This window comes from Herpailurus yagouaroundi, unplaced genomic scaffold (genome assembly GCF_014898765.1).
Source record: "Herpailurus yagouaroundi ecotype Mexico unplaced genomic scaffold, PumYag 184, whole genome shotgun sequence".
Classification (NCBI taxonomy): Eukaryota; Metazoa; Chordata; class Mammalia; order Carnivora; family Felidae; genus Herpailurus; species Herpailurus yagouaroundi.
Genome location: NW_024412415.1, coordinates 32,926,521 through 32,948,451, shown reverse-complemented (window position 1 = coordinate 32,948,451; position 21,931 = coordinate 32,926,521). Strand labels below are relative to the sequence as shown.

Below are 21,931 nucleotides of genomic sequence, written 5' to 3'. Positions count from 1 at the left end.
GGAAAGGAAAGGAAAGGAAAGGAAAGGAAAGGAAAGGAAAGGAAAGGAAAGGAAAAAGAAAAATCTAAAGAAGAGAATATCCTTAACATTAACAGTACCTCAAAGGCCCTTCATGGCCTGGCCCTTCCTTACCTCTGTAGCCTCATCTTGTACATGGCTCTTCTCCACTCTCTGCAATCTAGCCCCAGAGGCTCCCTCTCAGTCTCCTGGAAAGAACCAGGCTGTCCCCTGCCACTGGCTGTTGTGCAGGTTGTTTCCTCTGAACCTTTCACCCAAATTGCTTCCTGCTACTCTTCTCTTGGCTCAGTCACTGCTTCCTCAGGGAAGCCCCGCCCAACCTCTCTCTAGTTCAAAGTGCCCTTTAATATATTCTAAAATCAATGCATACCTCTCCTTCATAGTCCTTCTAAAAACTGTTCACCTTTGTGTGTGTGACCACCTGGCCCCAGATATCAGGCTCTAAAAGAACAAGGACTTTCTTTCCTTGCTATGGTACCCCCAGTTTTCAGTACAGTGCATGGCATACAGGAAGCATTCAATAAATTTCAAATGAATTAATGAATAGATATGCGCTCACATGATAAAACTGAAATAATCAATGACATTCTGAAATTGTCCTGGAAAAAGAATGCAAGACGAAGAAACAATACAGAAAAAGTTCAGGATCACACATAGGATAAATAAAAATCAGATACATAGTGATGTTGGCTTCTGCACCAGCATTTGTTTAGTTAATGGTGTTAGACCAAATGGCTATTTAAAAATGAAAGTACATTTTTATTTCACACCACACATAACTTGCGATGGATTAAATATTTAAAGGTAAAACAAGAAAACTCAAAAGTCTGGAAGAAAATAGAAACAAATATTTATGTAAGCTTGGGAAGGGCAGACAGACTTAAGTGTGATGGGACTAAGGGGGAAAAGACTATTAAAAAAAACTAGTTAAAAACTGTCTCTGTGATAATTTAAATCTTCTAAACATTAAATAATTACATGAACGAAAATAAAAGGGAAACAAACTAAAAACAAATATTTCCAATATGTGAAAGAGTTTAACTCTTAATATATAAAGAATTCATAAATAGTAAGGAAAATAGCAACAGAGAAAAAATACAGATATAATTTTAAAATGTAAATCACACAGACAAATATGTTCAATCTCAGTAATAATAAAAGGAGCACTAATCAAAGCAGCTTGGTGCCATTATTTACCTACTAACATTGGTAGATTTTAAAGAAGACTTTTTTTTTTTTAAAGAAGTATTGATAGGGTATGGGTCAACAGGCACACAAATAAACACTGAAAGTCAGAGAAGAAATTTGCATGTCTTCTGGTAAGGCAATCTGTCAATGTACACAACATTTCTTAAAATTCTGCAGGCTCTTTGACTCAGGAATTCCACTTCTGGGAATTTAAGGAAATTATCATGGATGGAAGCAAAGCTGTAGCGACTAGGATGGTCGTTGAAATAGCAATGAATCAATCAATCAATCAATAAATCAACTAACTGCTCAAGAACAGGGAATAGACTGAATTGTGGCATACTCATATTGGAATACGATCTAGCCATTTAAAATCATGCAGACGAACATGTAATGACATAAAAAACATTCATGATAAATTGCTGAGTGAAACAGGATCAGGTTATAAAACACTGAATAGTGTATGATCCCATGTTTCAAATGGGAACATGTTGAAAATTCACTGTGAGACAAAAATAAATCCTTTTGCAACTCACTTTACAATATAATTTACATATAAGCTCAGGTAGCCAAGGAGATTAACCCTTCCTCATAATACTAAGATCTAGTAGAAATAAAAATTTACTTACTCTTCCAATTTCTGCAGTCCAAGAAACAACAATGGTGTTTGGTACTGTTGTGGACAATCGGACAAGTGAGGTGATATTAATTGGTCGGCTAGGTCGCTTTGGTTCCACACCATTTTTTGTAGGTGGAAGATAACCCTAAGAATAAAATGTAATTTATTTCTACTTATTTCCACAATCATTTCCACTTCTATTCCTAAAACAAGCAAAAAAACCCCACAAACTACATATTAGAAAATATGAATATTTTCATTAAAGAGTAGAGAAGCAAACATTTACAAGAGTTTACATTAACCCTGTCATCTCATTCTATAGTAAGCCAGAGAAAAATACTAGCAATAGAACTTAAAAATGTCTAAAACTTAAGAATCAGGATGAATTCATTAAGAGCTCAGATAAGGGTATAAAGAACGTCTTAAAGGTAACCGAAAACATCCCCCCCACAGCATTCTTCCTCTGTTCTACTGTAGGCTTCCAGATTCACATGAGTGCCGCTGAGGTTTTGTTGCAACAATTTCTTGTCCCCTCAAATCCAGAATAACACTAAAGTTACCACACCCAACTCCACCTCCTCAACTTGGTCTCCACAGCTAATGTCACAGCTGTTAATTGTACACAGTTGGTACATGTGTTTCACTCAGTCACATGAATATATATCCAAACTAAGGATGTTTTCTTAATGAAAAACTATGATTTAACGACAGCTGTCATGACTTACGCATGCTATGCTGGCAATGCATTTAAAAAATAACTTTTAGGACTTACTGGAAGGCTGCAAGGTTTTGTATTCACTTTCACACAAAGATTGGGTGGGAAGTGATCTTCTTGTGGACAACTGGTTTCTGATAAACAAAACCTAAACAATAAAGGACAAGTTTAACTTCCATTCTTAAAGGATGACCTCAATATTTCTGTTCAATAGCTAATCTAAAAGGCTGTCAAACTTAACAACAATAAAAACTACTTAACGCTAGACATTTCACATATTTAAACAAATTGAAAGTAAATAATTCTGTCAATGTAGAGTTTCAGTGATCACGACTATCAACCTGTAGTTGTCTTCCTAATATGTCCAATCATTTGCTTAAGCATGTTCTAAAGAGGAAAAAAAAAAAAAGAAAAAGCTCAGTAGTGGAATAAATTTAAGATATTCTGAATCAAAAAATTAAATTAAGTTTCCTTAATATAGACTTCTCAGAGCTAGGGTAACGTGCACTGTAACTTTCTAGGAGGGAGATACAATACACAGTATTCCCAAATTTATCTGCTTATAAAACTTTTTGTTTTGGTTCTTAGCAGAGCATACTGAAAAGGCTGTAAGTCCATCCCAGGACCAAATTCTATCCACTAAGCCAAGGTACTCCATTATTCCCTGAAAACTAAAGATGTTGAAAAATAGCATTATCATTTAAAATACTATTTTAGATACTCATGAAAACATTTATTTCTAAATTAAATGCATAATCTTTTGGCAAAACTAAAGAGGGCTACATAATTTTTAAATTCTCATTCTGTTCACGTTTATACAGATAAAGAAATAAATTGTTAATTTGCTATTTAAGACATCTTAGTAACTTCCTTATTCCCAATATACAACTGAGCCTCATCCCACCTTTACAGAACGTTCACAGCATCTGTGAGTTATATGTCAAGAAGAACCCTATCTGAATTCTGTGACATATTCATCCTGCACAAACATCTTCCCTCAACATCTGTGGTGTAGGGTCTTGACCTGCCGGCTGTAGAATCTGTGTGTAGGAAGATCCACAAATTGGGACAATTTTCTGTGTACATATATATGTTCATCTTTATGAATAAACAATCTGGAGCTTCCATCAGATTCTCAAAGGGATAAGGGATCCATGAAAGGGTTAAATATTACTGATCTACAAAGATTTTCTTGAAATATACATAGCTACAAAGATGAAAATACAGAGATGTCAAAGCTCACATAATCATCTCCAACCCCAAGAAAACCTAAAGAAGGTTCTTTATATTGCAACAGTAAGAATATGCCACAAAGTTTTTAATAAATTATTCCAATGCAGTGATAAATTTAAAACATGGACCTTGGCTGCCTGAAGCTATAGGAGAAGAAAGATTTATGACAAGTTGACTCCTACTATTCATTTAAGTAAAAGGTGAAAATCTAAGCCACCCTAACAAGCCAAAGGGAAAAGAAGAAAAAAGGGGGAATAGCAGAAAATTTCTGTGAAGTTCATGGGGGTGGGGAGGGAAAACAGACATAAATGAAAACAGACTAGGAATCTAATAGAGAAAACACTGACCCTAATCTAATAGAGAAAACACTGAGCCTAAATTATTTTCATGCTTTAGATAAAAATTTATAATTAGGATGGCAGATAGGTATATACTCCCAACTTAAATAATACACTGGGATGGATTATAGATGTAGTAATGGGGGTATGGGAGTAAGGATGAAAAATAACCATTTTATCAAAACACAAAGAACCACCTAACAATTACCAAATATAATACAAAATGGTTCCTTTCTTTTTTTTCAAGTTCTGGAGATATATTTGAATTGAAAATGGCTAAACCATTTTTTTAACCCTCAAGATTCCCTTTGAATCTCTGAAATAGAGTTGATCTATCTTAGAAAGAAAACCTTCCTTTGGAATGTGAACCACAGCTGCTGCTGCATTAAAGAATGCATGTATACTAATATAAAATACTGAGGACAGGAACTAGATCTCTTGTTCTAGAGCTATGGTTTTCAAACTTTATTTTAGTCTTGGGACTCTTTCTCCAAGTGAAAAACCAACCCACACATCAAACATGCAAAATAGATCAAAGCTCAAAGCAGTACTACTTGGGCTCAGAGTATGTGTGGGGTGGGGGCAGTCACAATATAGACCCCTCAGGGTAGCTCCAAGCTTGTTTAAAGACCACTGTTTTCAACGATAATGTCACATTATCAGTATGAACAAAACAGAAAACTGTTGATGCAGGAAGTAAGCAAGATAAGAGCAATATAGAATTATGATGGCATCATATTTTAGTCCTTTAATTTATTCAGTCATTACCACGTTCTGCTCCTGAGAGAGGATAAAGTACCTTTTACACAGGAACATCTTTGTCAGTGCCTTCTAAAATCAAGACTTCAACCTCCCTTCTGCTTTCTCACTTGTTTTCAGCACCCTATTTTTAAGTCACGATCAGAGGTTTTCATATTGTTCTGTGAAGCACTGAGCAGGTGCTTTAGCCTCTTTTCTGACCTCCTAATGTAGCTATAATTTGTACATACAATTTAGGATCCAGTTAATGAGATGAGGCTATCTGTTTGACTTATCCTTCCCACTTTAGGGAAAACAGCTTATTGAGGAAAACAACTGTCTTGTTATTTCCTCTTTATTCCTATTGCAACAAGAACAGTTTGGGGCAGTTAGTTTCCCACATGGATAGTCATGGAGTAAAAAGAGTACCAGAAGATGGTTTATATAAGACAGAGAGACATTAACATAGAAGAATTCTTAGATAGCCTTAGAAGAAATGAGCTAAGAAAAGAAGCTGAATAAGGGGAAACTGTGAAGCCATGTTGGAAAATTTTCCATTCCTCTTTGCAAAACTATCAAGAGATGTCTAGAATAGACTGCTTTTAAATTAATTATTTAAAATACAGGATGAAGCAAATTAGACTGTTTTGGTTTTTGTTAGTCCATAACTATACACTTAACCTAAGTACTAGTTTTTTTTTTTTAATTTAATGTTTTCTTTTACTTTTGAAAGAGAGAGAGAGAGAGAGAGAGAGAGAGAGAGGGGCAGAGAGAGAGACACAGAATCTGAAGCAGGGTCCAGGCTCCAAGCTGTCAGCACAGAGCCTGATGCGGGGCTCGAACTCACAAACCATGAGATCATGACCTGAGCCAAAGTTGGATGCTTAGCCACCTGAGCCGCCCAGGCGCCCCATTACTAGTTCTCTATTTAGAGTAGTTTGTCATCCATATAGGTAAGGCCTTTGTACTTTCATGAAAGTGTAGTTCTAAAGAGCTGACACTATCGTCATTTAAAGGTATCATTAGCTGGAGCTTCTCAACCAACTGAAGGCAAACAAAATGGAGAAATGTGATTAGAGGTATGGCACATGACTTGCTATATTAAAATCTAAACTGGATAAAAATTAGGATATTTCATAACAGGAGAAGGTCTTACCTCATCCAAACATTTAAACCCAATACTTTCAATATACTTACTGAAAATGACACAATTTTTTAAACAACCTTTAAGGAATATTAACTTTTAATACTATACTATAGTCAATACTGTACCTTAACTGGACCTGCACTGTGAAGTCACATTTGGTCCCAGAAATATCCCTATAAAAGACAGGGTAAGAACTACAATTATTTTTAAAATATGCACGAAAGCTGATTCAAAGATACTGTTACTCCAGAAGTTTTTCAAATTATCAGAGCTCTAAGTGTTCTTAGGATAACTAACACTATTATAGTATTTCCAATACTAATATTTGCATGACACTAATACTCACCCAATACACTGTTTTTAAAAATCACTTATTATAGCCATTACTGGTTGCAAAGGCCAAACTGCAAGTTATACTTGAAGAGAACTTACATGGAACTACTGATTTGCTGCACTTGTTGTGGTGTCAATGCAAATGCAAAACAGGTTTCTCGAAAGCGCTGACTGTTGTCTGATGCTAAAGAAGAAAAGAATCATACTTTTAATCATCTTCAAATTCTTCAAAAGAGAGCACAACAGCCAGAAAAAAACAGAAACAACCTCAATCACTCATATGACTTCAATTAATTGTAATGTATCCTAGAGTCTGGATAACGAGGCAATTAAACCACTGAAAAATCAGAAATATGCCAGTTGTAACATAACAGAAATGAGCCCCAAAATGGCTAATTCCCAAAGCCATATCAGGATTCAAATTCAGAAAATACATAATCAAAGAAACGCTAAGAGAAAAGTACCTAATCATATAAATGTTTCCATCTAAAAAGCACACTTGTGTAAAAACACGTCGGTATTAGTTCTATTTAAAATAGAAAAGTATAAAGCCATTTAAAGATACATGGTTTCTGAGCTAAGTAACAAATATACATACCTGTACAGGTGAGGTGACATTTGGTCTTTAAGGCAAAATCAGAATTTTATCATCTCCTGTCTAATTATACCATGCAAGTGTTATACAGTAAATACCACAAGTAGTTTCTCCTAAGCTTAGATGCTCTAACTTCAAAATTTGGCTGTGGTCACTATCTCAAAGAAGGAAAGAGCTACAAAAAGAGGGGAAGGAAGGGAAGGAAGAGAAGGGAGGGAGGGGAAGGGAAGTAGGGAGAGAAAAGAGCAGGAGAGCAAGCAAGCAAGGACAGTCTGTGTGAGAGCAGGGACTCCTGCAGTACCTGCTGTGAGCAGCAAGGGTCCTCCTGGCTTAGACCAGTTTTAGATAGATTTTAAAAACCAGCACTAATGTCTCCTCAGCGCTTGGCACAAAGAAGCAACCACTGACTGCCGAATGAATAAAAGAATATGAAAAATTTTAAATGCCAGATTAAACTATTTAAACTATACTTTGAAGGGTAATCTTCTAGGACAAAAGGCTCACTAAAAGCTATTACCAAGGAAATCCTGGCCTGTGGGCCACTTAAACCCATGCAGAAAAAGGAGCTGAACTGGCCATCTCTTGTTTAAACTGGGTTTGATTCAACTTGCAAGCAACACTTCTTCTACAATTGCCACCAAACTGCAGTATGTCATGCTGAAAAATCTGTACAAATGCATCACGATGAGAAAAAAATGGAAAAGATCACTGCTGATCTACAATTTCATCTCAATATAGAACTATCTTTTAAAGGCCAGATTTGCATTTCTGCTTTCTGTGATCTGGGAAGGTTTTTTCTTAAATAATCTATCCCCAAGAAAGAGTTATTAACCAGAAAGTTATCTTGATTGTGAGGCACCAACCTGGCAAATGGCTGATAACCAAGGACGAGAATGCAGAAAAGCACAGTTTCCTCTGTCAAACAATGCAAGTAACTCCTTTGCTTCTTAAAGAATGTATCTCCATGCAGATTTTAGTCCAGTGGGCTTAGCCTAATATAGATTTCTGGCTCCATTCTAAAATAGCCCTAAAATAATTTCCCAAGTACAAAAATTCGTATTTCTCTTTAGGCAAAATTTCAGATTCATTTTAGAATAAATGAGTACAGTAAGTTTTGGACACACACATGCAGATTTAGATAGAGAAGACATGACTGAAATAAAGAGGCAGTTTCCTGTGCCTCACATGGAAATGAGATTTATTGCTTAGTGATAACTCCCATTTACAAACTCTTTTTAGACTGTAATATTCATGAGGCTATTAGTATTTATCTGGAAAAGCATCATTCATCTATGTAGTTTTCAGGCTTAATTTCTATAAAGAATGCCAGTGAAGAATTTATAGTTTTGGTCTCAGGTAACAGATTACCTCAAAAACTTTTCTGAAAGTCAATTAAGCTTTATTATCACCTTTATAAAAGCTCAGGCTACACAGAATCACAGAATCTTCATCCTGGAAAAGGAATCTAACATATCTTCCAAAGCAATGACCGCCAATGTTGGGGGTACACATCTCAAAAGGTACACAAGACAATCCACAAGGATACAAGAAAAGTATCTACCTAACTATAAAACGTAAGTTTTAAAAAGTTGAGATTTTACAAGAAATCTCAAATCTAATTTACACAATACCTAAAATTGTATGTAAAATCTTACCTTTTTTTATTTCTATTTTTGTTTTATAACAAATACAATATTAATATGATAGTTTAAAAGATGTAACATATGTATATACTAAATTATTCTACTGGGGGGGGATGCATATGATCACATAAGTTTGCAGACTACCCATCTAGAGTACAACCTTCCTTTCAACCCTTCCTCACACTCTGAATCATTTTAGAGGGGGAGGAAGAGTGTCCATTACCTTGTCAGGCAGAAGATAGCTGGTATTAATAGTTTAACTGTAAGAAAGTGTGCAGCCCTATAGAGAGTAGCAAAACTTAGTGGAAAAAGAGGAGATCACACAGATTTGGATTCCAAACTGGGTTTGCCACTTACTTGCCATATAACCTTCGGTTCTTTTTTTTTTTAATTTTTTTTTCAACGTTTATTTATTTTTGGGACAGAGAGAGACAGAGCATGAACGGGCAAGGGGCAGAGAAAGAGGGAGACACAGAATCGGAAACAGGCTCCAGGCTCTGAGCCATCAGCCCAGAGCCTGACGCGGGGCTCGAACTCACGGAGCGCGAGATCGTGACCTGGCTGAAATCAGACGCTTAACCGACTGCGCCACCCAGGTGCCCCTAACCTTCGGTTCTTATCCGATACTCTCCGATATTTAAACATAAACATGCACATACACACAGAACCTCATAGGGTTATTTTGAAGAATATAAATGAGGTAAGGTATTTAAAACAATCAACAATGTTCTTTTCTATCTGCTTTCCTCCTTATGCCCTTATACAGAGTCAAAATACATAATGTTTTAATTTCTACTCATCGCTGTCATACACCATATTCAGGGACAGCCAATCTTCAAATATTTTAGATGGCATTAATAAGCCCCTCTTTCTCCACTCTCCCCACTGTATTTCAGGGGAGATTACAAAATTAGTCACCATCCTGATCCTCTGGCCATACTCCAGGTTGTCACACCCTTAAAGCAACAGCAAGAACTGGACATACTCTGTCATAATATATACTATTTATTCAAAATATCTGCTGTTACTCTGTACTGGCCCATCCCATGGGAGGATTATTCCAGCACCACTGACATTAGCCTTGGCCAATGAAATGTGAGTGGAAGGTACCACTTCTGGGCAGACTTTTATAGGTTATCCTTTGGTTTCATCATCTTTCCTTCCAGGTCACCCTGACTGTAGAGTGAGAAGAACATAAAGGAGAGCCACAGCCAATCTGCAGCTAATAAGGAACATAGACAGATATGAACCTTACTCATTTGCCACTGAGATTTATGGTTGCTTGTAAGCTGAATGATACATTATTCCAAATGTGATGCGACTAGAAGAGCATTTTTATCAACAACTACCATCTACTATTATTAATCTACACAATAATCATGAAGAAAAGGTATCTACTCCTTTGTCAGATTTAGAAAGTGAGGTTCAAAGTAGTTATGTCAAGGCCTCATACCAGGAAAGAAGCAGCAGGATTGGAAATCAAATCTAAACATCTCCAAAGCCTTCTCATAATACAGGTCCATTAGCTCCCCTGATCTGGGTGGTATAATTCTCTTAATGCAACCTAGCGTTATATGGATCACAGAAAACAGGAAAAGAATGACCCACTATCCCTTCATCATAACTGCTTATCATTTTTACATATTTCCTTCTAGTCATTTTTATATTGAATTGTATACACAATTTGAAAGCTCACTTTTAGGGGCACCTGGGTGGCGCAGTCGGTTAAGCGTCCGACTTCAGCCAGATCACGATCTCGCGGTCCGTGAGTTCGAGCCCCGCGTCAGGCTCTGGGCTGATGGCTCAGAGCCTGGAGCCTGTTTCCGATTCTGTGTCTCCCTCTCTCTCTGCCCCTCCCCCGTTCATGCTCTGTCTCTCTCTGTCCCAAAAATAAATAAACGTTGAAAAAAAAAAAAAAAAAGAAAGCTCACTTTTAAAAAATTACCCTTATCACATTTTTCAATTATAATCTCTATTGCCATATTTTAATTATTGCATTGTATTCTATGGGGTATAATGAAAATTTTAATTACTCCCTTGATTAGCTATTTACGTTGTTTCTAATCTTTCACTGTTTGAAACAACTCTGTGAACATCTTTGGGCTCATACCTTTGTTGTTTGAAAGGTGGGGTAGCTATTACTTTCTTTGGATCAATTCCTAGATGTGGCATTTCTGGGTCAAAAAGTATAAAGATGTTTATAAATCTTGACATACTGTGAAAGTGGTTTTCAAATGGTTATAACATTATATATAAGACCACCAGCAATTTATGCATCTACTAATCACACTCTACCCTGGCCTGCACGGGAGTTGTGCTAACTCAATTGGGGGGGGGGGGGGGGGCCGGCCCCAAAGTAACTCCTTAGTAGTTTAATGTGCATTAAAGAGTTTTTCCCTCTTTGTTTTTGCTTATTTTCCGATTTAGTTTATTGTCCAATCTTGTCCTTCACCCATTTTTATATCTGCATAGGGGTTTCATACATAGGAACATTAATCTTTGGAAATTTGCTGCAAAAATTTTCCCCAGTCTGCTATATTTTTTTCATTTGGCTACATTTTTGGAGGATATAAAAGTTGAACTTTTATGTAGTCTAATCTGTCAACCATATCCTTTGCAAATTCTAATTATTCCCCTTCTAAGTTTCAATCAACATACAATTCAATTCTTTGGCTTTTTGTTTCTATGTAATTATTAATCCATCTGGAACTTATTTTAGTATGTGGTATTTTTAAAAATCTAAATTTCTGTTACTCCAACAGTTATACTAACACCATGTGTTAAATAATCCTTCCCTTCCCTGTGGATATGTGTGCTTCCTTTCTCATATATTAAATCCTTATATCCAATATGTTCCATTTCTGGGCTATTTTCCCATTGGTCTTTTTTATCCTGGTGCTATTTTTTAAGTATTATAGATTCACTGGGTTTTGGTATCTTACAACTGTAGGAAACAGTTCTACATAAATTGTTTCAAAATCAAACATTTAAAAAGGAATACAAGCTCTAAAAAATTCTCCCCACCAAAAAAAAAAATTAAAAAGAAGGGAGTACATCTCAAATCATTCTATGAGGTCAGTATTACTACAGTACCAAAACAAGCCAAAAATACTGTAAGAAAATTACCAATACCTCACGTAAGCATAAACACAAACATTCTCAGCATAACTTTAGCATATCAAATCCAACTATATGTTAAAAAAGGATAGTACACTGCAACCAAGTAAGATTTCTCCTAGGAATGCAGGAACCAATGTTCAACATTCAAGTCACTACATTAACTAAGAAATACCATATTGTCATTTTAATATACATAGGAAATATATTTGACAAAAATTCAACATCCATTCTGGATTCAAAAAACAAACTCTGGGCAAACCAGGCATAGAAGTGAACTTCCTCAACCCGATAAAGGATTCTTATGAAAAACTTATAGCTAGCATCATACCTAAAGGTGAAAAACTAAATACTATCCCTAAAAAATTAGAAACAAGGTAATGATAACCACTCATCACTTCTATTCAACAATGTACTAGAGGTTCTTGCTAGGGCAACAGGGCAAGAAAAAGAAATTTTAAAAAATTGGGGCGCCTGGGTGGCGCAGTCGGTTAAGCGTCCGACTTCAGCCAGGTCACGATCTCGCGCTCCGTGAGTTCGAGCCCCGCGTCGGGCTCTGGGCTGATGGTTCAGAGCCTGGAGCCTGTTTCCAATTCTGTGTCTCCCTCTCTCTCTGCCCCTCCCCCGTTCATGCTCTGTCTCTCTCTGTCCCAAAAATAAATAAATGTTGAAAAAAAAATTAAAAAATCAAGATTGGAAAGTAAGTAAAACGATCTATCACAGACAATACATGATGACCTATGTACATAGGTCTATAAAAAGCTATTAGAAAAATGAATTTAGTGGGTAAAGATGATACACCAAAAAATCTGTTGTATTCTATGTACTAGGAATTGAAATCTTAAAAACATATTTATAATAGCATCCCTTCAAAATGAAATACTTAAGGACAAATATCACAAAGAGGTACAAGGCCTTTAAAAATGCCAAACACTGCTCAGAGAAATTAAGTACCCAAATAAATGAAGAGATACAGTGTTTGTGGATCAGAAGATTCAGTGCTATTAAGCTATCAGTTGTTACCAAACTGATCAGTAGATTCAATATAATGCAATTAAAATCCTAGCTAGATTGGGGGCAGAGAGGGGACAGTAACTGACAAGGTGCTTGCTTCTAAAACTCACTTGGAAATGCAAAGGACCTAGAAGAACCAAACCACTTTGAAGAAGGAGGCTGAAAGGCTAACAACAGTTGATTTCAAAACATTATAAAGCTACAGCAATTAAGACAATATGATGTTGGTGTCCAGCCAGTATAAAAATAGATCTATGGAACAGAACAGAGTCTCAAAGTACACCCACATATATAGATAGAGAGAATTAATTTTTGACAAAGGTACAAAGGTAATTTAGTTGAAAAAGAAGTCTTATCGATGAATGATGCTGGAACAACTGGACACCATGTATGCAGGAGAAAAGGGGGCTTCAAATAATATAGTACACCATATATAAAAATTAATTCAAAATAGGTCTTAAGTGACATCATGGAGGAACATCCAGGGGTTAGTCCCTCCTCTAATATAACCATTAAGCTGGGGGAAAAAAAATCTATCAGAACCAATGATTTCAGAAATCTGGAACCTGATGAGACACTTACAGCAACCACGGGAGTGTTTGATAAAACAAGATTGCTGAAATTTGCTAAGAGAGCGGTGTGAGTGATCTAGCAACTATCCCCCCACCATCTCTGGGACTCACTGGGCTGTGGGAACCATGACCTGAGTTCTTGGAGAGGCTGGCTGGGCTCATACGAACAGTAAGAACCTAGCCCTCCAAAAATGTGGGGTTGTGCATCTTGTGTGGTCTGGTGGTTCTCTGAGGGACCAGAGTAGATATTTCTCTTTGTTTCAAGACCTGCTCTAGGTTCAGCAGCTTCCCCACCAGCCTCTAACAGAAGATTTAAAGAGATGTACACACTTTGGTTTTTTTTAGATCCAGACATCTGGAGAAATCTCTGTCAGATCACAAGCTGACTAAAGACACAATGGAACAGAAAATTCACCAACCATACACAACAAGGAATAGAGACTTTACAGAAATAGTGTAGAAAAGTCACTGTACGAAACAGACAGCTGCCCCCCCCCCCCCCCCGTCAACAAGTAACAAAAGCAATCACTGAAGAGAGGGAGAATCTGATTTCCAGTTAGCATATTAAAATACTCAAAACAGCTAGTTCTCCACAAAAAATTGTAAGGATTGACATAGAGAATAACTGAATACAATTGAGAGCCCAGAAACAAACCCTCACATCTATGGTCAACTGATTTTCTACAAGCATGCTAAGACTATTGAATAGGGAAAGAAGAGTCTCTTCAAAAATGATAGGAAAACTGGTTATACACAAGAAGAATGATGTTAGACCCCTACCTTACATCATATACAAAATTTAACTCAGATTGGATCAAAGACAAATATATTTATTAGGTAACAAGTACATATTTTGTTTGTTCTATATTAATATGGAATAATTATATTTAATTAATACATATTTACTGTATAAATATGTTTAACAAATATTTATTATCTATTTATTATATTTAAAGAGCTAAAATATAAAAATTTTAGAAGGAAACAATCTTCATGACGTTGGATTTTGCAATGGTTTCTTTAAACACGACAACAAAAGTACAGGCAAAAGAATAAATAAACTGAACACCATTAAAATGAAAAATGCGCATCAAAAGACATAAAAAGAGTTAAAAGACGACACACAGAATGGAAGAAAATATGAGCAATCATATATCTGATAAAGGTTTAATATCTAGAATATATGAAGAATTCCTAAACAACAAAAATAACCCAACTTAAAAAATGGGCAAAGAATTTGAATAGATACCTCTCTAAAGAATATACACAAAAGGCCAAAGGCACATGAAAAGATGCTCAACATCTTTAGTCTAGGAAGTGCAAATTGAAACCACAATGAGATATACACCTAGTGGAATATCTAAAATTTTTAAAATGACAACACGAAGTGTTGACAAAGATATAGAGCGAATGGAAAGCTCATACCCTGCCGGCGGGAATGTAAAATGGCCCAACACTTTCAAAAACCGTTTGGGAGCTGCTTAAAAAGTTAAACCTGCATCTACCACATGACCAATTTATTCCATTCCTAAACAATTTATCCAAGAAAAATATAAGCACATACCCATACAAAAGTTTGAGCCTCAATTGTCATAGCAGCTTTGTTTTCAACAACCAAAAACTGGAGAAACAACCCAAATGCCTATTAATGGGTGAATAAAATGGCTCATCCATATAATGAAATACTACTCAACAATAAAAAGGAATAAACTACTGACACACACAACAACACAGGTAAGTCTTAGAATATAATCGTGAGTAAAAGAAGACCAACCTCTCCCCACCAAGTATATAATCCATGATTCCATGACATAAAATTTTAGGAAATGCAAACTGATCTATAGATGTGACATTCATAATATGACAGCACATCCAATCTAGGGGCAGGGTGAGAACTGAAGGGGTAGCAGGGAAGAATTACTAATGGGATGAGATAAACGTATTAAACTGTGCATTTTAAATATGTACAGCTTATGATATGACAAGGATATTTCAATAAAGTTGTTTAAAAAAGTGACTAAAGCAAAATGGGGAGGGGGGAGGCAGAGGGGGATGGAGATGAACAAAAGAACCCTGAAGAACTATCAACATTAAAGCCTCAAGTCAAGGAAGAAGTAGCCAAGAATTCAGAAAGAAAAGCTGGGGGGAATGGTGTCCCTGATACTAAGGAAGGAATTTCAAAGGAAGAGTGGATAGTGTTAAATACTCAGAGGTCAGGTAAGATGAGAGTTCAGAAATGGACTTAACAACTATCAAGTCATAAGTGATCTTGGCTGGATGTGTTTCAGGGGAATGGGAGGAGCAAAAGTCAAGAGTGCAATGGGTTCAGGTGTGAATGGTTTGTTAAATCACTGACTTTAACACTTAAATATGAGATCTTCAATTGTTTTCCTATCTGCAATAGGAAATTATATTAATGTCTCAGGGTTTTGCATTAACTACTATACTATTTTGAGTCACAGTAATTAATCTTGAAGGTCTCCAAAGTTCTAGAATGTACAGTAATTTGAAATTTTTGAAATTTTGCTAAGACTGGAATTTGAATGTTGGCGATACAGGATTAGTGTTTGAGGTAGCACCTCAGCCTCTCAATGTGACATGAATTATAGTATACTTGTAGTCATTGAAGGTAAAAGAGAAGTCATTCGGATTTTCACTTACTCTATGCTCCAATTTAGAAAAAAGATGAAATGTTCTAGTGGTGCTCATAATTAAGAATACTTACAAAGGTTATGGGGGAATATCTCTTATGAATATTAAGAGCTTAAGGTATTCATGGGAGATTTTCAACAACCTTCCCCCTGTATTAATTACCAAATTTTCATCTGTAAGAAAGAAAAGCATTGCCCACAATAACCAGGATGTAATTATAATTCAAAATACACAAAATGTGCAGAAGGAAAGTTAGGCTTTAAAATTTCATCTTTTTTTTTTTTTTTTTTTTACATATTGTTCCACAGAGAGATGAACTATACTAAAAAGAGAAAGAGGAATCATGTTGCAATTTACATAAACTGAAAACACTGGAAGGTAAAACCTAGATACATAAAATAAACAAGGTTATTGAGATTCTGATGATAGAAACACTGAGCTAGTCTAAGTGGCTGTACTTTCAACTGCTCTAAAAATATTCACTATTCCACCTCACCAGCAGAAAGAAAAGCTAAAAATAGTCATCTTTCTGTTATAGAATATTTCTTGCTGTCTTGGGGAAAGTGAAACTAAAGTACCTATCTACAAATGTCAGCCTTAAAATCTTTAATAAGATCTCTAGTTTATGCAAACAAACAAACAAAAACCTGGACCACTATGTAATTTTTGAAAATGGAGCTGAAATGATGTATTTTCAGCATTAGGCTGCTAAGTCAGAAGGTTGCAGAAAATTTATTTCCTCCAATCAAGGCAGATACACTGAATCATCAACAAACACTGCTTTGACTAACTACTTTATCTTTAAAATGGGAGGTTTTTTAAGTAAACAATATTTAATGACATGACAACATAGTCATAAAATATTAAGAGAAAAGACATGTAAAAGAAATATATAGCATAAGCAATATATATATATATATTTATATACACACACACACACATATACATACACACACACAATTTTTTAAATGTTTACTTATTCATTGCAGCGGGGGGGGGGGGGGGGCAGAGAGAGGAGGAGAGAAAGAACTCCAAGCAGGCTCCACACTATCAGCGCAGAGCCTGACCCAGGGCTCGAACTCATGAACCCATGAACTGCAAGATCATGACCCGAGGGGAAACAAAGAGTCAGATGCTTAATCGACTGAGCCACCTAGGTGCCCCAATATATTCACTATTGAAAGACCAAATGAGGCACCAAGAGTTGATTTCTTTGTAACTTTACCTTTAGAATTCTTCAGACAATACATACAAAACTATGTATTGCTCTTGTAATAATTTGTTTTACATATTTTGTACAAAAACCAATGTAATATCACACATACATTAAATCTACTGCTAGATTTTAAGAATCTTCATGATGACAAATATTTCACGATAAACTCTGGCTTAAAGTTCTTTGGGGTACAACAAATGTTATACATGAATTTGTCCACCCATACGAACAAAAATTACCAATACTAAGAAACAGGAAAAAATTGTAACATGCAATACTATTAGACTTCAGCTCTATAAAACCCTTTAATTTCATTTTATCATACCCTAACTGGAGGTTCCTAATAAACTCATTTTCAGTATACTTGCCTATGCTTTTCATGATCTTTCTCCTCAGGAGTTCAACTCCTATTTAGTCTTTCTATTATTTTTTGATAGCTTACTGAGAGTTAGTAGCTGGTTTCCTGATAGACTTAATCAAATGAGCCTACAGACTCCTGGGCAACTTTAAAGCTAAAAGTATGGTAAATATTTTATCTGGCCCATCTATTCTCTCACAGCTGGCAGGCCATCAGGCTATTTTAAAGTCCAGTGGGTTAAGAAACAGGACTAGGTCAAATCAAGCCAGCCAGCTATGAATGATGTCTGATGATCAATGTTTAAATGCAAAAATAGAAAAGGGAAAGACTATAATTAAGAAGTTAGTTTTCTCTTTTTTCACAAAAATTTCATTTTCTTTCTTTTTTTTTTGCTATTGGTAATACAACCAACCATTCCAAGTTAGGAAAAAGATCCAAAAGTCTGCTACTTGATGATAGCAGATAAAAAATATTTTCGGGGGTGCCGGGGTGGCTCAGTCAGTTAAGCATCCGACTTCGGCTCAGGTCACGATCTTGTGGTTCACAAGTTCGAGCCCAAAAAGCCTGGAGCCTGCTTCAGTTTCTGTGTCCTCCCTCTCTCTCTGCCCCTCCCCTGCTCTGTCTCTCTCAAAAATAAATAAAAACATTTTTAAAAATTAAAAAAAAAAAACATTTTCGTATATACTCTTCCAGGCATCTTCCCATATATATACACATACGTACATTTGTACACCAATGAGTGTAAGATGCAGTTTCCCATAGAAATTGCAATGAATACATTTCTCACTTAAAAACGTTCAACAAAAATCTTTCCATGTTAATAAACATATCTTTGGCATCATTTTAAATGGCTACATGGTATTCTATTATACAGATGTGCCATAATTTAACCAATCTCTTACTGCTGGACATTTATATAGTTTTTAATTTTTTCCTTCCACAATCAATGCCTTTCCTTCCTCCCTGGGTGTACGTCCATGTGTGTATCTATATGATCTTTATTTCCTTAGGACATCCTCTTAGAAAAGGAATGGGTGGGTCAAAAGACAGGCACATTTTTAAAGCTTTTGTACAAGGTGCAAATTTGCTTCCAAAAATGTTCACTTGAATAAGTGGTATGTGAAAGTGCTAGACTCACTTGCCAACACTGGACAGTAGGTGAAAAACATCTTATTGTCTTAAATTTGCCCTTCTTTGGCTACTCTGTAAGTTGATTGCTTTTCATATCCTTCATTGGCTTTCTTTGTATTGTGAATGACACTATTCTGCTGTTATTAGTCATCTTTTAATTTTTTTCTCTTGATGCTTCAAAACTGAGAAATGACCACTGCTTTTAGTGACATTATAGTCACTGATGACCTTGATAACAACAGTTTCTTTGGCATGGGGTAGATAAAAACCTACTTGGAAACGGTTCACGAAACAAAGGGAAAAAGAAATAGGAGACAGTAAATTGAGACCCCTGGCAAGGAATTCTGTGATGAAGGAAAAGAAAATGGGGGTATAGCCGCAGGGAAATCAGAAGAAAAGTAGTTTGTTTTAAGATGGGAAAGTTAGCATAAAGTTGTATATTAACGGGAATGATCTAGTAAAGAGGCAAAAAATTGATGATGCACAAAGTATTAAGGATTGGCCTTAGCCCAAAGACTTCATCCAAGGTCACAGAAAAAACATATATATGTAAAGAACATATAGGCAGAGAGACAGGTAGGTAGATCTAAGCTACTTATGATAGTTATAAAAGTTAACTTCTGATTGTCCTATCAACTCAGTGAAGGAGAAATAAAAATGAAAGGCATCAGCAAACAGTGGAAGAACAGTTGTTTGTGAAAGAATAAGAACAGAACAGTCATCTAGCAAAGTGGGAGAGCACATGGACTACAGTAATGCTGTCGTGATGGCTGAGTATGATTAAGCACTACTATCCACACACAAACTATTTCCAATAGCCTTTCACATATTCAAGATACAGGATATGGTCAGATATTGTCAATAGTTTCCCTTGGTTTGTGCCATTTAATGTGATAAAGTGTTTTTGGAGTTTGAGTCTTCACTAGGAAATCTTGTTTTCTTTCTTTAGGGAAAATTCTTTCCTTACTCCCATGTTATGTAAGTATTATTTATGTACTTTAATGCATTTATTTGTTTTTTAAATGTTTTTTTATTTATTTTGGAGAGAGAAAGAGAGCACAAGTGGGGGTGGGGGGGAGAGACAGGGACAGAAGATCTGAAGCAGGCTCTGTTCTGACAGCAGTGAGCCCACTGCGAGGCTAGAACCCATGAACTGTGAGATCATGAACTGTGAGATCATGACCTGAGCCAAAGTCGGATGCTCAGCCACCTAAGCCATCCAGGCACCCCTAATGCATTTATTTAAATGCAACCTATATTTCCCTCTGACAGTGTTTTAGTTTCATTTCTAAGCATTTCAATCTTTAAACCATCTTGACATTACTCTGGTAAGCTGCAAGGTAGGAATCTTACTTTTTAATGGTTAATTAAGAACTCCTGAACAATTTAATATCTAATTCATGCAACTAATTAGAAATTTCACTTTCATGTTATTTTTAAATTGTATTCCTACTTCATTAACTGCTTATTCAAGCACCAGCTCCACACACAGTTTCAATTACTATACCTTTGCCACATATAAGGATAGTGTATTTTATATGTGGCATGGCACACACCCCTTTGTCAGAATCCTTCGTCTATTCTTATTTTTTCTTCTCAATTATACTGGACATTTTAGACATGGTACCCATACCACATCCAACTTCCCCTTCTAGCTGAATCATCCCAGCTCACATCTCCTACCAGGGAAACAGCTCTCGGCTGTTTTCTATATTGAACATCAATAGGACCGGGGAGCATAATTTTCCCAGGGGTGGGCTATCCACTGACTTCTGGGCAACCCACAAAATGACTAGGCTTGAAGGAATCCATCCATTATCAACATATTAACTAAAATCAATTCAAACTAGCTTTGCCCAGGATTTGGAGGGTGGAACATGCAGGGTCTCCGAGACTCTTTGTAGTCAGTGAAAGACAAAATAGATGCTTAAAGAGATACAGAGATGCCACAGAGGAAAAGAAGGCATGTAACCATACAGAGAAAGTACATAATCATAACTTTCTGATTCTGGTTTTAATTCATATATATCCTTACATTAAACTTTTTTTAGGTGACCTGAGGTATTACCTTCCTTGTAATCAAAAAAGCCTACAACAAAGGAAGTTTAGAGTCATTTGATAAAGCTATCTTCCTCTTCTCTTCACCCCCTCCCTATTAAGCTGGATTTTTAATTACAACTACACTAAATTACTGAGAATAAACATCTTTCAAATAACTGTCTTTCTATATATTAACGTCTTTAGGGGTCTGTAAACATTTTTTTGTCTTCAAATAAGTCCAGAATATTTGAGGAGTATTCTTTTGTATTTTAATTGTCACATGAGCTTTTTCTTCAATTTTGTAACTAGTTCTTAGCAAGTGTATCAAAATTTCTCATAGTATGGTCCACAAGAATATGCCTTGAGATTTTCTAAAAGGGCACTGAAAAGGAAAAGATGTTCTATAAAGGGAAAGGGTTACATGTTCAAAGAATTTTGGGAAGTTGTTGCATAAAATATCTCCCACTTAGAGATTCCTACAGCACATGATCATATTTAAAGCCCTGAGAAATTCTGTTGTAACGAAATGTATTTAAATTTAAATTTCCAAACTTAATGGGACATGGTCAAAGAATGGCTAATGGCATCCCATGGAACCAGTATCCAAGGATCACATTTTGTGAAACAGTGGCATATAAGCAAGTAGACATTCCTTGTATACTTATTTAGCAGCTTCTGTTTCCCCAACAGACATTTTTGTTTGTGGCTTTACTTCCCGTCTCAGAATGGAGCATATGACCAAAGTCTAGGCCAAAAAGTACATTACATTCCCCTGCCAGGGTTGATTGATCAAGGGCTAGACGAGGCATTTAAAATAGTTCAATCATAATGAACCTCAGGACTTCCCTTGGGAATGTTGAGACAAAGACTTTTCCTCTCTTCAGGTAGATGTGAATCTGAAAGGAACTCCTGGGAACCACATAAATGCCTCAAAAATTGGGAGGAACCTCAAGGAAGCAGAACCACAAAATGAAGAACATGAATCTGATTGTTACACATTCATTCAAAAAATATTTACTGACCACCTAATATGTTTTAAGATACCATTCTAGGTGCTTGATATAATCAACGAGCAAGAGATCAAAACCTCTGCTCTTATGACATTTACATTCTAATGGGCAAAGAAAGATAAAATAAATAATATCATAATAAAGCGTATTAGAAGGTGATAAACATTCTACAAAAAGTTGGGCAAAGAAATGGGGATTGGAAGGAATGAGGTGCAATTTTAAAACAGGGAGTCTGGGTAAGTCTCATTAAATAT

General features: G+C 36.0%; 1 protein-coding gene across 7 annotated transcripts in view; it reads right to left on the bottom strand.

The window, feature by feature from the left end:
* Positions 1-21,931, bottom strand: part of PIAS1 (protein inhibitor of activated STAT 1) — a 137,263-nt gene that overhangs the window by 39,380 nt on the left and 75,952 nt on the right. For all 7 annotated transcript variants that reach the window (XM_040493077.1, XM_040493076.1, XM_040493081.1 and 4 more), the window contains 4 exons: positions 6,429-6,513; positions 6,122-6,169; positions 2,598-2,688; positions 1,836-1,970 (listed from right to left, as the gene is read on the bottom strand). In XM_040493077.1, the coding sequence (XP_040349011.1) occupies positions 1,836-1,970; positions 2,598-2,688; positions 6,122-6,169; positions 6,429-6,513 (359 nt within the window). The remainder of the gene's footprint in view (positions 1-1,835; positions 1,971-2,597; positions 2,689-6,121; positions 6,170-6,428; positions 6,514-21,931) is intronic.